We start from the raw sequence: 17,967 nt of genomic DNA, 5'->3' as shown, positions 1-17,967 counted from the left end.
TAAGGAAGGGATTAGCATCTTTAAGTAGGGACAATATTCCTTCAGCGGTGAGAACGGCCTGGTTCTGTGACACCAGACACTATTCTAGAGAAAATTTTCATTACTCTGACACTCAACTGAAGCAGCACAAGGCATTGTTCCAGAAACCACAACTCCACAGATTTAGGATCAGGTAGCTGCTAAAGTGTGTAGACGCCAGCTGACAAGCCTCATAGACACAACCAAATATCAGCAGATTAATTCCAGACAACTGCTGGTCTGCATTTAGCTTTTACCTTTGTCTTCCAACAAAAATTAACCCCATATTCAACATAGAAAAGTGTCTCTGGGTAAGATGAGACTTCCTCCACTTTTAAGAAAACCAGCTACATCAGAGAATCCAGAGAAATAATACGTCCTTACTGTATGTTTACAGGAAATGTGCTTTGTCTCTCACCACCTGCAACTTTACATACGTCTGGTGATGTAACACATAGATCCTGTATGTCTTCTTATCTGCATACTTATTAAAACATATGCATCAAAAATCAGATGTGTAACAGCCTACATGCTGGCAGTATTTAAAATTGTCTGGTTACATTTCTCTACCAACACAATATAACTAGCCAGAGTGGAGGATGGTTATTACCCTCCTTGAGTCTTTCAACTTTTGCACAGTCCCAATGCAAACTATCACTGGCATTTACTGGCTCTCCTTTCATTAGGATTATGGGATAAATTAGGCATTCTTCTTGTCTATCAGGCACCTAGTTCTCCAGTGGGCACCCTCTGTGATTTGGCAGTGGTACAGTCAGATGTTGTGCTGGAGGCACCTAGACTGATCATTGTGGAGGACTTCAACATTCATGCCACAGATACCTTGTCAGAACCAGTCCAGGATTTTATAGTTTATTTGACTGGCCTGAGTTTCTCCCAAATCATGACTATTTTAACACAAAGAGGAAGTCACACCCTGTACTTTTGCACTGTTGAGGGAAAGTTTGGATCCAGAGCTGGAGATTCATCCTGAACCACAGTCTGACCACTAAAGGCAAAGTGCAGGTGGCTCCAATACATCACATAAGAAGGGGTCTGGTTAAAATGGTCCACGCACAGAGGTTTATGAATCTTACTGGATTCCAGTATGCTCTGGGAGATTTTAGGATTCCAAACTTGTGTTCTTTTGAGGCTGCAATAGAAGTGTGTGTTATGATCTGACCCTGTTCTGGCCCAATCTGGTCATTTCTCCCAGCTGGGATGTGGGAACCTCTTTCTGGGAATGTTATCCCTTGCCTCCTTATTAATTTCACTTTTAAGCATGGGCTAATCAGCTCATTAGGCAGCTGCTTGCTTTTACATTTCAAAGCAGAGGGGAGTATGGATTGTTTTGGTTTGGTGAAGGCCCTACCTCTATCTTCCACTGGGAACAGAGGGGTGCCTGCTCCCCCTTGGGAACTGGTACCAAAAGGTGGTGTCAGGAAATGGGGAACTTGAGCATTGTGGGAGGGGAGGAGGAAAGGGCCATGGGTATAATGGAAGTGTTTTTGGTATGCTAATCTTAGTTCTGTCAATGAACTTCTATGTGCTTAAATCTATAGCTGTTTTCAATAAAGGAAATCATTTGAGATGAAGTCTTGTTATTGAACAGTCCAGAGGTACGACAGTGTGGAATGTAGTATGGAACAATGAGAGTAGTGGTGAACCAATTCAAAGTCATCTTGAATAACTCATTTGCTCTAGAGCCTTTTATTTATTTAAAAAAATATTAAAACTAAGTTGTTTGGAATTGTCACAAAGAGAAAATAGGTAAATTTCAAAATCAGGCAGCTATTTACAGAATGATATTGCTTTTTCAGTTTAGACACTGTTACAAGATTTGGACACATTTCTCAGTCCCTAGTTAGAGGATACAAGTAATTAAATTTATAGAAAGCTTTAAATACTGTCAATTTTCCTTAAGAATTTATAATTCCAGTTAGGTCTGTGCACCTCCTGATGCTGGAGTTATTAGAATTCTTCTCCCTCTGTTTGAGAACATAAGTTTAACCTGAGATAAAATTTTAGCAGTTTGACCTAACACCAGACCAAGGACAATCTACCATATTCCTTCTTCATGTGGATTATGATTTTCCCTTCTGTTATTCAGAAGAAACCTTTCCCTCTTTGGGTACTGACTGAACTAGAAGCCTCACTGCCTCTCCCCTGCAGTGTAACTTTCCCAAAGATAACCAATATACTCGTGTGAGTGTGGCTGTGTTAAACTCTTGTCAGACCAGCCACATCTGTCTGACAATCCCAAAGCTTTCAGCCAAAAGTACAGAGTTGTTCACTCAACTCTGCCTCTCCAAAAAACTCTCTTTCAACTATTTTTTTTGTTCAAATTAACCACCTACTGATTAACTGGCACTCTCTCTTCCTGTTAATCAGAAGCCATCTCTTGCTCTGTTATGCTTTGTTACATTTTAACAAAGTCCTGGCATCTGTCACAGAATACAATTCCCACACAGAGATATGCATTGCTCCACACAGACATCTATTAATGTGCAGTGCATCTCATATAAATGAGTACATATACATTTACATATGTTTTATCCTAAGGGTTGTGTGAACAGGCAACACTAAAGTTCCATAATTATGCACACACTTGCATTGATTTTGTACTAGCAGTTTTTCTCAATGGTAGAAATATTCAGTTCTATGCCTCATCCCCCGCCCGCCCACCCTCTTGAGTAAGCCATCAACCCTCAACCTTTTGATGTTGTTTTTTAACAGCAACTATTTTCTCATTTTGCAGTAGTGGAAGTGGCACATGAGATTCAACAAATGCCACATTTCTTCTCACATTAATTATTTACTGTTAATTTTCTCATACAAACGGGGGGGGGGGGGTTGTCAGAGCACAAATGTTTAGATCCTATTTATTTTCCTCTTTTACAGGAAAAAATAACTTTTACAACAGACAAGTAATAATTGTCAGCACTGGAATATTTATAAATCAACCTAAAAACAAATCTTCCATTCTAAAGCTGCTTTGCCTGGATGCTTTAAGTAGAATGAATGACACTGGCCTCAATAAAAGGGCAAATAATTCCAGTAAATAAACTCAGTATTCGACTAACGCCCTACTTGAAATTCTGTTATTTTTTAAAAATCAGCCACAAAAGAGGTAGTGACTAACATGCCAGCACTGACCCACTAGCTGCTACTGACCTTTTAAATCTGGGTTTGCTTGAATTACAGCCCACTCAAATGAAATACAATGAATGGAAACAAGAATAAATTGTAACTGTACAACATTTCTAATAAAGTTGTACAACTGTGACATTTGCTTCTAGAAGTGCATGAGTGAATTCAAACAGTCTTTCCATCAATATTTTCTATCCCAATTGCTTTATAAGTAGAATCAACTAGACAGTATTAAATGGACTGTACAGCTGCCATGTTTCGGATGAACACGTATTTAGCTTTCTTAAACTGTGATGCTGGGGAATTTATTGTTTGAATGTCTTTGTTTTGTATGTAGCCTTCATTGCCTCTCTTGCTCCCCCAGTTTATCTACCCATGAGTCCTATAAGAACAGACCAAGAGCAGAGAATAAAAATTGCCTGAAGTATGTTACCACTGTTATAGAAGTTCAATTCCAGATTGAACCAGCAGGTGAGGCAACAGCAAAGAAATCGGTATAATGCTAGGAATGAGAGAAACATTGAAAAGGTCCAATTGCTTAAAATGGAAGCGACAAGAACTACACATTGACCAGGAAGGGCATATTTCACTGTGGTTGGTACTAGATGCAGAGGGAAACTAGTTGTAAGAACTACAAGAGGTGGTGGGCACGATTCTCTTAGCTACACTATTGGTGCATCCTTCCTTTGTTCTTAGGGAAATTGTTGGAACATTGGCCAGTAAAGACAACCCCTGCACACTGTCTTGTTCCACTGGAATCTCAACATTCAGTGACTACTAAATTCCATAAAATACAGTCATCTAACATATACAATTAATTAGAATCCTTAATTATCTTACAGAAACCATGTATATGCATGTGTGCATATGAAGTTTTCCAAATGAACTTTATCATAAACAAGACTAGCAGGAGTAGTGAGTTATTTGAGTTAGTGAGTAATTTGTAGAACAGAAACTGATTAATAAGTTGTATAACTTGGCCTCTCAGCTAGATTCACAGCATACACCTTGGGAATTTCCTGGAGATTTTCAGATGGTGTCTGTGAAGGATATAGTTTGGATAGGTGAGGGAGTTCATTGGAGGTGGAATGTCATTGAGTCTGTCCTCCAAAACTGCAATTTTCAGTAGAGAAGCTGATCTCTGTGACAGGGATATCAGTTGTAATCAGGATTGCCAGAACTTCCCTGGCAACTGGCAAGGGCTGGGAGACTTATGATCTGCAGAAGGAGGCTGGCACTGATGTCACTTCTGGAAGTGACATCATTACATTGGTGTCATCAAGTGACTCTATGATAGAGGTTTTTTTCCCATAAAGTTTTGCCCAAATACCAGAGCATCTCCCTCAATGTTACTAACATGATGACATCCCTTCCAGATGTGACATCATCATGCCAAAGGGGCCAGTAGGTCATTTAAACCCTATAACAACCCTGGTGGCCAGTTGAATGGTGCCAAGAGAGAGATCCCAAATCAAGGGATATTCCACCTGTGATAGGGATCTGGCAACCCTTGTGGTAATCCTAAAAGAACTTCAGACCCCACTTTCATGTTGGTAATACTATTTCTCAACCAACAATCCACCCACAATCACAAAAATATTTTGAATTACCAAAATATTTGCTGGGGATAATTAGGAAAGTAATTGAAAGTCAAACTGCAAAGATTGTCATGCCCTTATATGAAACAGTGGGGCAACAACACTTGGAGTACTGTGTTCAGTTCTGGTCGCCACATCTCAAAAAGGATATTGAAGAAATAGAAAAAGTGCAAAGAAGGGCAATGAGGATGATTGAGGGACTGGAGCACCTTCCTTATGAGGAGAGGCTATAGCGTTTGCGACTCTTTAGTTTGGAGAGGAGACGTCTGAGGGAGGATATGATTGAAGTCTATAAAATTATGCATGGGGTAGAAAATGTTGACATAGAGAAATTTTTCTCTCTTTCTTACAATACTAGAACCAGGGGACATACATTGAAAAGGCTGGGGGGAAGAATTAGGACTAATAAAAGAAAACATTCTTCATGCAACACATGATTGGTGTTTGGAATATGCTGCCACAGGAAGTGGTGATGGCCACTAACCTGGATAGCTTTAAAAGGGGCTTGAACAGATTTATGGAGGAAAAGTCGATGTATGGCTACCAATCTTGATCTTCCTTGATCTGAGATTGCAAATGCCTTAGCAGACCAGGTACTCAGGAACAGCAGCAGCAGAAGGCCATTGCTTTCACATCCTGCATGTGAGCTCCCAAAGGCACCTGGTGGGCCACTGCGAGTAGCAGAGTGCTGGACTAGATGGACTCTGGTCTGATCCAGCAGGCTCTTTCTTATGTTCTTATAATTCTGCATCTGCACCTATTGCAGAATCTTATAGAGTCACCACTTTGGAAAACAGGACTGCCAACCATGTGAGGCTTGGAGGTCTCCCCATAACAACTGAACTCTGAGATCCCAGAATAGTAACTGATCTCCAAGACAGAGATCAACTCCCTTAGAAGCAGCTTCCAAGGGTAACCTCTATGACATTACATCCATGCTGAGCCCCCTTCCCTCCTCAAGCTTTGCCTTCCCAAGGCACCACCCCCAAATCTCCAGGACTATTCTAAGCTGGAATTGGCAACTCTATCTTAGAAACACTAATCCATATGCAGAAATGAGCAAAAGCAGGATACAAGTAGTGCTGCTGAAAAATAAGTTTTTAAAAGCTATAAACTGTTGAAGCCAACACAATAGGTGTCATTTTCACAAATGGAAGCACTTCAAAATGCAAACACTCCACTTTTGCATTTCAGACAGATAAATCCAACAGTGTGTTCACAAATCAGAGATTTTATTGTTCATCCATCCTGGAGAAGGCATTTGCTCGGAGAACCTCCATGCAGTTCACCAGGATCAGGGCACCAGTTAGTTCTCGCCACTGCTTGGTCACAGGATTTTTCATTTTGTCCAGCGCAGATTGCAGGTCTTGCAACATGTCCCTGTAGCTGTCGCCGTAGTGAGCTCCCCAAGTATACAAAAAGTCATACGCTGGTTTCCACATCATCTGCAACGTGAATATGTATCAACAATCACAGCAACTCAACAGCAAACAAGAAAATACTTTTTTAAAATTCCAAGCATTTTGAAACTATCGTCACGACACATACTCTAGTAGAAGAGCATAGACATACACTCAGTTTTTCTACAGTCATTAAATTCCTAATGGAATCAATAAGCATAAAACAATCCACTTTAAGAGCTGGATGGTATTTGCCACCTGAAAAGTACCACAGTATTTTTAGGTAATGACTGAAGTTCCGGAGCACAAATTTATTCACCAACTTTATACTAATTTCACAAAATGACCCCTATGACTTCAGACTGAAGGAAGGGCCATTCAGGTTCAGAATGAATGACCAAGAAGATTACACAAGCATTTCCTGCATGCATTAGCTATTATTCTGGGGGAAACCACCATAATGGTTTCAGTAAAATAAATTTGTTCTTTGGGATACGCACTTAAAATTGTATTGTTGGAAAGAACTATACAGAAAGGACTATACAGCAGTAGGCTTTTGATGGGTGTAGGTCCCAAGTATCTCAATTTAAAAAAAATTCTGATAGCAGGTCTGGGAAAGAAATTTCCAGTAACTAACAAATTAGGAGCTCTTGTAAGGTATATGCTATACCACAGAAAGAGAGCATTGCCTTAGAGTTTGTATGTCAAATAAAACATACTGGTAATCAATAAATCCTGTCCATAAGCCAAACTCCAATCAACCCATATAAGCAAAACCAGCCTGAAGATGACTGCCAATCAGGAGGCAAGAAATCCTCATTTGAAACATGGCCACTGACTAAGGAAAAACTCCCTAAAGTAGGATATTGTTCATCAGACATAAATTGCAAGAAATGTAGTTTACAAGGGAAGGGAAGAAAAATGAACTCCTAGCCTCAGCTACAAGTACCATCAGTTGTGATCTCATGTTGAAATAACTTTGAGAGTCACTGCAATTCAAAATTGACATAGCATGCTGGATTGGTAGACATGAGTACTAACAACATCTTTTAGGAATTCCTGACAATTGCTGGAAGGTGCAATAGCAGCAAAAACTGAAGGAATCAGCAGGGACAGAAGACACGGAGAAATTATATAATGCAAATCTGCATGATGATATTTTTCTTAGGTTTCAAATTACAAATAAAAGTTACATGAATAGTTCGAGAACCACTTGCTTCCAAGACTGGGTCTACTAGAGTGACATAAAGAATAGCTATAAGGGACTGGACTTAAAAATCCTGGGAGAGGAAAGGAGCATCTAAAAGCTACTATCACAAGCTTCTATGCCTGAAAGAACGTTCTGCTTTTAAAGTACATCTAAAAACCACAGGAACAGAGTGAGATGATCACCAACAGTTACTCAGTCCAGATGTCAGTCTCCTTGCTGAAGACATACTACAACCTTGTGACTGAGAGGGCTAAAAATAACCTTGAACCTCTCAATGACTTCCTGGATCAGGTGTGCTCAGTTAAGCTTGATTTGCAAATAAAAGGGCAGGCTTCCTTAATGGGAGTTTTGTAAATTCAGCCAGGGCTGAAAATGAACCTGCCTTGTTCCTTCTCATCAGTTTTACAACTAGAACCTAGGGCAGGATGCAGCCCGGCTCATTCTGAGCTCTGTTGTACTGAGCAGCAATGCAAAGCCGCAGAGGGTCAAAGAAATGTGATAGGAGTCTCTGCACAGACAGACGGCTTGGATAAGCAAGTTCTTTTTTAAAAAGGTTTTTAGAGGATTCTCTGGGAAATTTTTTTTTAATTTCCTTGAAGCTGCTTGCACTACAGCTGTTAAGATTTTCCTAACAAAGCAACTGTGTTTATATGTGGCTGTTATTAAATGGTATGGATAATAGATGCTCACAGATGAAAACTGTGAAGTCAGAGACAGGAAAATAAAGCTGTTTCTCAACAAGAGAAGCTAATCACTGGGGTGCTAAGCAGTTGATGCCCTTTCAGTTCCAAAATACTGAGCAAAGTGACCATTTATCCATCTGGCCATGAGTCCTGGTGCAAAAAAGCGGAAGAGAGCAAATGTTACTCAGCAGCAGTCTTTACTCATTACTCTGCCTGTTGTTACAAAGCAACTTATTTCCAAGTTGGAAAGTTAATTCACTCTTCCCACGACAGCCACCTGCTTCCCCACTACTTCAGCCCCAGGATCCAGAAAGCTACCTTTGCCTAAGAGATGACCAACATCCTGGGTCTGGGTCACACGGCACCTTGCCTTCCTTCACATTGCAGCTAACATTCCTGTTACTAGAGGGGGGGATCCTCTCCCATCCATGGTAGCTGTGAATGCCTTCCAGCCTCTGCCCAGCTGGCTTGCTCCTGGGCAGACTTATCTTGCTGGCCCTCAACATGTGGGTAGGTTCTCTGATCCTCACTGGTTCATCTTCTGGGGTGCCCATGGAGAGAGCTGCCATGCCCTCTACTAAGGACGGGGGCGGCCTGAACCTCAGCAGCCTCCCTGGCACAACGATCAATATAATAAAGAGAACACATTTAGAAAGAAAGGTCAAGGGGCTGAAGGCCAGAGCTGTTCCTGAAAATAAAATGTAAATAATAAGACTAAAAATATAATGCAGCTTGGGCTGGAGGAAAAGTCAACACAGAGCTGAACCAACAAAAACCCAAAGACAATAACAGTATTTGTGCTTGACTTTTGACTAACTGCACTCAGGGAGAGGTTGTCCCACGATCAAGACAACATGACAGAAAACTTATTTCCTCTGAGCATGGCAGTACTCAAAGGCAAGCCTCCAATACTGATCTTACCCAATGGACAGGCTCATTTGGATGCAAATTGGTTACAGAAAAGCAAAAAAAAAAAGAAGTGGAAGCTTAGGGATCAATAGTTAATGAATTCACACAGCAAGGAATGAGCATTAAGGAAACAGAAAATGTGAGAGGAAGAGATAAAAACAGACGCACGGAAAGAGAGCGGTATAAAGGCCTTGTGTAGAGCTTACACGAGATCACTGCAGAGATTCCAGTAGAGGATAGCATGATCCCAGCCAGGAGCATATAAGTGCTTAGCAAAGGTATGTTACAATCAACTGAACTGGAACATAGCCAGGCTGGGGCAGAGATTATAACATAGAGACTGCAAAGACAGAGAAGAAAATCTTGGTAATAACTTTAAAAAGAAAAGTGAGGGTCTTAAAGAACACTGTTGAAATTACAAAAACAGGACTAAAAACAAGGATTTAGAAAAAAAGAACCCTATGTTTTTTGAACAGCCATTCAGTTGTGTTTATAGTAAACAAACTGGGGATTTGCAAGCAGTCATAGGGGACAATTTGGAAATCCCACCCCACCTCTCAAAACTTTTCTCTCCAAGGCCCTTTCCGCACGGGCCATAAACGGCACCCTGGGGATGGCAAAAATGCCGTCCCCAGGGAGCCGTTCGCACAGGCAGCGCTGCGAAAACGCAGCAGCGCTGACCTGGCTCCCCTCCCCCTCCCCCAGGGCGGCGTCAGGCCACCTCCAAAAACCTCCCTCCTGGAGGGAGGTTTTTGGTAAACAGCGCATTCCCGGCGGCACGGTGCGAACGGCACCGCCGGGAATGCGCTGTTTTCCCCATCCCTCTCCCACTCACCTCATCGCCTCCATCGCCCTGCTGGCCTCCGTAGACCCTCCCTCGCTGTCCTCTGACCCCTGGAGGTCGGAGGGAAGCGTGGGCGGGTCTATGGAGGCCAGCAGGGCGACGGAGGCGACGAGGTGAGTGGGAGAGGGACGAGGAAGAGGCGGCTGCGTGCGGAGCCGCCACTCTTGCACCGGCCTCTTTGGGGGCCGCTCGCATGCTCTCGTGCGAACGGCCCCCACCCCTCCACCGGCAGAATTCCTGCCGGTGGGGAAGTGCCCTTTCCGCACTGCGGAAAGGGCCTATGTTTGTTTAAACTCTCAGGGCTTGAATAGACTATTTTCTCCTATGCACCCCCATTTTTATTCTTTTAACTAATCCCTCAGCTTCTCTCAACATTCCTTCTAGAGCTCTTTCAGCCTCTATCAGACTGAAAGGGATTGCGGGGGTGGGGGGAGTTCCTTTGGATTAGTTTATGAAGTCATACTTTTTTGCATACCTTGGGAGTTCCAAGTACAGAGAAATCCTCTCCTTACCTGACTGTGATAGATAGCTTTGCAGCTTTCATTATCAAAATGGAGTCCAGATACAATTCTAAGAGATATCGCAAATTGTGAGGCTGCAAAGATTTATGCAAGGGGACAACAATTTGACACCTCCCCAAAAATCTACCCCGAAGGATTCTTTAAACTGTCTTCCCTTTAGTTGGTTGTAGGTCTCAGTATTCTGTCCCTTCTAGATCATTTTCAGTTCTCTAATTTCCGTTGCCCAGGGATCCGTTCTAGTTCTGGGAGATCTCCACCCCCAGAGGTTGATAACCTTAATTCAGGGAGCCTGATGTTCAATGTCAGTTCCACTACTACTGCTATGCAGAGGCAACTGCCCTGCCTGTGAACAATTCTGCCTACCAATAATTCCTTGAAGGGAAACAAGGGCAGCAAATAACGTCTGGCCTTTTGCTTGGAAAAGCCAGCCTATAAATTGGAACCGCAGGACAATGAAAGCACTGTGCACAGAACCATCAAAGCCAAATGGTAAGCTTTACATGCTGACAGACCCCCAGGCAGCTATGTGGTTGCTGCAAATACTTCATTTAACTATTTACACTGACAGACTAATACACCACTGCAGCAGCTTCTATGGGATATCTGTGCCTGTTTGAAGTGGCGGAGCTACCAAGGGACGGGGAGTGCACCACGCACCGGGCGCATGGCTTTGGGTCATGTGGGGGGCAGAAAATTCCCCTCCAATCCCTCCCCCTTCCCCCATGCCCCCCATGGTGCTCCCTCCCATGGCGCCCACCCACACACACACTTACTTTAGCAAACCAAGCAGGCTGGAGAACAGACCTGCCGGCCCTGTTCCCTTCCAGGCTGCAAATGACCTGGTGGGAACTACATTTCCCAGGGTCTCCCTGGCAGGCAGGCCTTCTCCAGTCTGCTTGGTTCACTAAAGTAAGGCTGATTCCGCATGGGCCAAAAACCGCAGTGTGAAAACGGTGTGAAAACAGTATAAACCCTTTTACATCATTTAAAACCCTTTTACACCATTTTCACACCGTTTTCACACTGCTGTTTTTGGCCCATGCAGAATCAGCCTAAGTGTGTGGGGGGGGGGGCGCTGTGGGAAGGGGGCACCATGGGGGGGCGTGCGAGGGTGTGTGTGCAAAAAAGCCAGAGTGCGCACCAGGTGCGCTCTGGCCCAGCTACACCTCTGGCTGTTTGTGACTAGTAGCTCTAAATAAAAATGTTGCCAGACTCGCAAAGAAAGGATAAGATCATTGTCAAATCTAGCCTTTTATAGGACAAAGAATACTCTGTGATAACGTGCAGTTCCACTGAAGAAGAAATTTCCTTCGGGATTTGAAATTTGTCTTGTTTAAATGTCGCGCTCTTTCAATGGGATCAGGTGAGGCCCAGACACATGAAAGGTAAAGGCATTATTGGAAGCCAAAGCCATTCTGAGCCTTTGAAAGAAAAGGTAACTATCAGGGATTTCGTAAACCTGGTCCTTTGTAAGTTTAATGAGAACATTAACAGCTCTTGCTGCTAAATAAGATCCTAACTACCAGTATGTACTCTGTGATCTTCATGTCTTTCCCAGATCCACCATGAAGGCTTTCAATCAGCCTTAAGAATCTCATGCATAGATACCAATGAAGGGAGCTTTGACTCTTGAAATCTTATACCCCAAAAATCTTGTTGGCCTCTAAGGTACTACTGGCCTCGGATCTAGCTGTACTTATATCAGATTTTGTGTTGCATCCTATAGGACATGCATTCCTCAGTCCAACTACTGAGGCCTCCTGTTCGCAAATGGATTGATCTTTCCCTTCCCACTTCCATGTTCTTTTTCTCTCCATTGTTTCTTCACAAACAGTATTATCATAAGAAGGACCCCTCTCCATATTTTCTTTAATCATCCCTGTGCCTCCTAGGAACTAGTTAAGCTGTTACAAAAACCAACAAGACTGACCGAACTAGAAAACCTTACAGCCCAAGCAGCTTCATGATGCTATTTGGCAGCCCTTCAGAGAGAGAGGCATTCACTATAGTGGGAAATCCTGGAGGGCTTGATAGCTTGGAATGGGAAATCTGCAGGAGCCTTTGAGATCTACTTCCCCCTCCAAGCTTACGCCCTGACCCCAAATACACCAGATCCCCAGCTGCAGGGCATGGGGATCCTAGCACAGGGTCTCATTGCATGCTGGACTTGGGAACCAGATTCTGACAGTATTTGCCAGCTAGTGTATTTCCATTATATTCCACAAAGGTGGCATAAGTTCACATACTGGCAACTACAGAGGTTTTAAAGGCTCTACCAGATTGTCATAAAATACAATTATACAACAGTTCAATTTTCAATGCAGGGCTGGATGGTAGGTGGAATTTCCACAGTCATGATTATTGCTATCAATATTCCCTTAACCCATAACAACTTTCATGTGTCTTATTAGAAAAAACTTGTAAAAATCTATACTGATAGAAGTGAAAAGCACAAGTACAGAACTGAGAAGTAAAAGCTTAAAATGCAGACAAATTGAGGAAAAGTAGAGGTTGAGATCTCATGGGGAAAGTGCAGAGTCTTAAAAATAATTAAGAGCTATAAAAAGGAATCCAACATGTCATGTCAGGGAAATTAAATATGCTCCTATGCTAGCCTACAGTCTGCCATCAGCAACATGGTGTTCATCACCTTAACGAACCAAATGAGTTTGAGTGGCCTCTGAAAAGTGAATTTGAGTTATATCAGGGCATCCTTATTCTGCTCAGAACAGCAAAAAATTAAAAAGCAACTCATGATGTCAAAAATTACTACCACAGCTAGAAGGGAAGAAAAAGGTGACCTGTTTAAAGGTGGTTTAAACAAAGCACCATAGACAGTTGTTGTGTCCAGCCATCCTTATTTCCCCTGCAGCAAACAGGTCTGACAGGTTGTGCTATCATTTCAAAAGCCTCCACAATGTGATAGCGTGTTTGGTCAGAGGCCAAAAGAAACTTGGGTACATCTTGGCAAGCAGTATCCTCTCTCAAAACACTTTTAACTTTTACAAACTTTTCTAGTACCCAGCTAAAATGTTATCCTTGTCCTTTTAGCAAAAGAATGGAAGACTGTAAAGCCTTACCTCTTGAGGAATATCCCCACTTTTTCCCTGGTGGGGAATTTCATAAGCCTCAATTTGTTGTTTTGTGAGTCGGGCTAATTTTTCCGCCAGCTCTCTCCATCCTTTCCCTAGTTTTACAGCTGCAGTAAACACAACGGTGTCCTGGGTAATGCGTGCTAGTAATCCTTGGCAATCCAGCTTCAAAAGTGCCTGCAGACACAAATTTGATAGTTATATTCTCCAGCAATTTTCAATAATAAATAAGCCTACAGTTTGTTGTCTCAGCCATTCAGAAGATTAATACATTTTTTATTACCAAACCACTTTTCTCATGCTTTTTAAAGAAAAATCCATTTACTGAAGAGATTAAAATATTTACATTGATATTGCATTGCTATTTCAAATCTCAGCTGGAACCAATTTTATAACCCAAAAGAAAAAAACACCTGATTTTTCCAATATTTGAGATTTCAAATTTAAATATTTAAAATATGCAGTGGTTGATGAAAATGCTGAACTGAATTACCCTTTTATTACTATTTGTAAACAATGAGGCTTCCATTGGAAAGAGTCAGGAATATAATAAAATATTTCTTCTATCTGAAGATGAGAGCATTAAAATTTTTAAGTTTCAAAAGATTGCTATTTCAATATTATTCTGTGTTAAGGGTTGGAATGAAAAATGCTCAAAGATATTAAAGTGTCAGAAAGTGAGGAAGATGTGGAAATCAATCAGTACTATCTGGTCTAAACACCAGGCACCTGCACTGCTGGGATTGCCAGTGGTATCACACCGTCTTCAGTTCACAAGACTGCTTTGCTCATATGAAACATCCCAATGCCAACATCAAACACTGGGGGTGGGGGGTGGGGAGGTGAAATGTAAAGTATATGAAGCTTTATTATGTAAAGACAGACCAGCAGTCCATCTAACTCAGTGCATTATGCTCTGACTGGCAGCATCTCTCCAAAAACTCAGACAATTGTCCTTTTCAGTTCTGTATTGTGGATGCCAAGGATTCACTTCATTCAAAACGTGTATTCAACCACTGAGCAATGTTCCATGGACAGATTTGGCAAGTCATTCCTACATGCTGTGTCACATCAAAGTGTTTACATTTACAATCAAGCATGTGGCCCTCAAAGGAGTCATACTAGGATGTATTGGGAAAAATCTGCTAGCTCTCTCCGGCTACATCGATGCTACTATCTTTTTAATCCAAACCAGATACAGATTTTCAAAAGTTTACATAAATTTAACTGACCAATAACTTCCCCTAATAGCACACTAATCGAAGTCTGATTACTAGTCAAAGCTGTCATTTGCAAGCAGAACAGTAGAAGTCAATTTTTTAACAGAAGAGGATGAAAGAGATTCTCTAGCTTTCAGGCTACACCTGTGCTGCAAAAACTGTGTGCTGCTCCTGGAGTAAAAAGAAGATTGTTATGCAAATCTCAGGTTTGTTTTCAGACTGCATAATCACATTCAATCAATAATAGTGTTTACTCATTATTATTATTCCTGATTAAGGAAATCCAAACAGTGCAGCCTATAATCATTAGCCAGTAGAAATCATCAAGACGTTTGCCCTGAATAACGACTTTATAGCAAGGTTAAAATTGAATAAACTTGGGGGGGGGGGGGAATGTCTGTCAATAGCCTGCTTTTGGGACTTTCATGATCATTTAAGACAAAGGTGGGGGAAGTCTTTAATGATTTATCTCCCTCTGAATGCTTTCTGTCACCTTGTAAACATAAAATACATCATGAGAAAAGCTAGCTTTCAGTCTGCTAGGTCAATAAAAGGAACAGCATTCCAACTGCAAGAGAGTGAAAGTCTTAAATTCTGCCCCGTGAAGTAACTTACTATTCAATAGATCTTATAAGAAGCATATAAAAAAGCTGCCTCTGACCTCTGGATGGTTTGTGGTAAACTGCTGTTATAGAACATAAGCATAAGTGGCAACAATTGGGCACCACCTTTCATAGACCCTTCAGAGCAACTTAAATCTGTTTTGCACCCACCATCATATAATATATTTACTTAAATATTTATAACTGACCTCCCACACTTTTTCTACTTCAAACAAGAGATGGAGCTTTAACATTATGCCTAGAAACATTCCTCTTCATTTTCCCCTCTTTTCTTTTTATATTTAGTACTGAAAATCTACCTTGCTGAAGAGTTGTGGGAAAACTCAGAAGCTGGCTTTTGGCTTTGTGACATTTTGGCTGTATCTAATAAACAATATTACATTGGTGGTTTAAATTTTGTATAGGCCAGCACAGCCACAGATCTTTATCTGCAGAGTTTTAATTGCTATTTTTAGGTCAGAAGCAGTGGCGGACGTTAAGCAAAAGCAGATACTGCTCACTTTATCAAGAGCATCTGTATCTCGATTCTGAAAATAGCCTTGGGGAACAGAAGCTGCAAAGGAGAGAGAGAACTTTTACCTGTAAGTCTATTTTTAAATTTACAACTGCAGAGAAGTAATGAGAGATCCTTGTGATTGTATCTTGACAGTGACAAACGCCATTATTGCCAGTGGCTGTCAACCTTAAACAATGTGGTTTTTGTCATATTGGGCAACTTGCCAGTGAGCCCAGAAACAGGAACAATTTGGGACCTCAGCATGTCTTAATCCAGCCCTGATTCCTTTTACAGGTCAGCAATAGTTACTGTTAGGTTAGATGTCATCAGCAAATATGTGAAATAAAGTTCCAACTTCCCATGTGTAACACATGGCAGTTGCACTGGATCTCACTTGCTGTTTAGTTGCTTATTCAACTGGTTGTAGCTTAATACAAGCAGGAAGCAACGCACATATTTCCTTTTAGCACTATCTACGGGATTGTTGGAACAACACTCTGAGGAGCGGTTAATTTCAACTGTATAATGAGGATGTGTCCCCGATTTAATAATAGGGATCCCCCTGAGTCTCATCTCAGCGCATTTATATTCAAGATGGTATAATACAGACAAGAAAAGTATATATGCCCTAGTTAATAGACATCAAAATAAACAGGTAATGTGGATTTTTAATTGAACTTATTTCTAGTGTCAGAATATGCATGATTACATAGATATGGTTGTTCAGTATTCATGTATCCCCCCCCATCAGTATCTATATAACACTAATGTCACGATATTCCTGGAAACCTTTCAAAGAAGTCAACAAACAGCTTACAAACAGCTTTATTTGCCTGTCTCTAATCATTAAGCCCCAATAACTTTTCTGGTGCTTGGTCAACAGATATTTCTACTAACTACATGTAGATAGTGAATTGGCTATTTACAAAGACTTGGTTCAAGGCTTTGATATGACTACCCGTATTTTATTAGCACAGAACAATAAGAAATCAAGACGTACCCTCCAATTTCATAACAGGTCAGCATTCCCAGTGGAAAAAAACTGCCACTCAGCATCATTTTACTGAAAAGAGTCTAAGCATGCACCCTGGAAGCAAACTTGGAGAATTCTAGGGTGAAGAGGAGCAAAGCATGATGTGGCAAAATGCCAATAATTATATCTTGTTAGAGACTGACTAAAAGGTGCTTGCAGCCAGGATTCAAAAAACCCAGGGTGGCCTGATAGCCTCAGAGCAACCATCACAGGAAACAGCCCTTTCCATAAAGAGTGGAGATGAAGAAGAATAGTTTGGATTTATACCCTCCTGTGGGAGACTCAAAAAGGTTTACAATCTCCTTTCCTTCCCCCCACACAACAAACACAGTGAGGTGGGTGGGGCTAAGAGAGCTCCAAAGAGCTGTGACTAGCCAAGGGCACCCAGCTGGCATGTGTTGGAGTGCACAGGCTAATCTAGTTCCCCAGATAAGCCTCCACAGCTCAAGTGGCAAAGCGGGGAATCAAACCCAGTTCTCCAGAATAGAGTGCACCTGTTCTTAACCACTACGCCACAGCAAGAAGGACACAGACCAAGCGTGTCAGCAAATAGTAATGCTGGATGATGATGGTCTGGATGCAAATGCTGATCATGCAAGCCTGAAAAGAAAAGGCTCCAATACTTTACAAAATCATGATGCATTTAACCCTCCACATGATCACAGGCAAAGCTTTTGGTTTCCCAAAGATACCAAGTTTCACAGGGCTTTGAAGGAATATAGAGGGGAGACTGCTTGAAGAATCTAGGAAGGTTTCAGGAAGTTTTGAATTCACACAGGAGAAAAACCACCACTAGTAACAAACATAACAGAAAACAACACAGGCCATTGACCAGCAGTGACCTGTGGCCAAAACACACACTAATTATTTTATATTTCTTCTACATTATTAAAGAATGTACACATTTTCACCTCTAGATTAAAAAAAAACTTGACTATGGAGCATGGGGTTGAACCAAGCAGGATGTCAGAGACTTCTTGGAAGCTTCTATTGCAACTGGTGCTTGCTCTGATAACAAAGCGTTTCATTTCTAAACAGTCCTGCTGGCTTAAGTTTACCTGCCCATAGGCCTTGAGGGTGAGTGGAGTAACCATAGCCAAAAACAAGTCACTTAAATTTATTATGACCAATTCCCCCACATGTAATCAAGGCTATCCATCTGACTATACTTAC

At 41.6% G+C, this 17,967-nt stretch overlaps 1 protein-coding gene across 1 annotated transcript in view; it reads right to left on the bottom strand.

The window, feature by feature from the left end:
* Window positions 1–5,843: 5,843 nt before the first annotated feature.
* MACC1 (MET transcriptional regulator MACC1) overlaps window positions 5,844–17,967 on the bottom strand; it is a 32,617-nt gene continuing 20,493 nt past the window's right edge. Inside the window, exons 4-5 of the mRNA XM_048511173.1 lie at window positions 13,411–13,599; window positions 5,844–6,208 (exon numbers count right to left, since the gene is read on the bottom strand). Of these exons, the coding sequence (XP_048367130.1) occupies window positions 5,996–6,208; window positions 13,411–13,599 (402 nt within the window). The 3' untranslated portion in view covers window positions 5,844–5,995. The remainder of the gene's footprint in view (window positions 6,209–13,410; window positions 13,600–17,967) is intronic.

The sequence above is a fragment of the Sphaerodactylus townsendi genome, linkage group LG11, assembly GCF_021028975.2.
Source record: "Sphaerodactylus townsendi isolate TG3544 linkage group LG11, MPM_Stown_v2.3, whole genome shotgun sequence".
NCBI lineage: Eukaryota > Metazoa > Chordata > Lepidosauria > Squamata > Sphaerodactylidae > Sphaerodactylus > Sphaerodactylus townsendi.
Note: the sequence above shows the minus strand (reverse complement) of the source record. Positions and strands in the feature narration are given on the sequence as shown.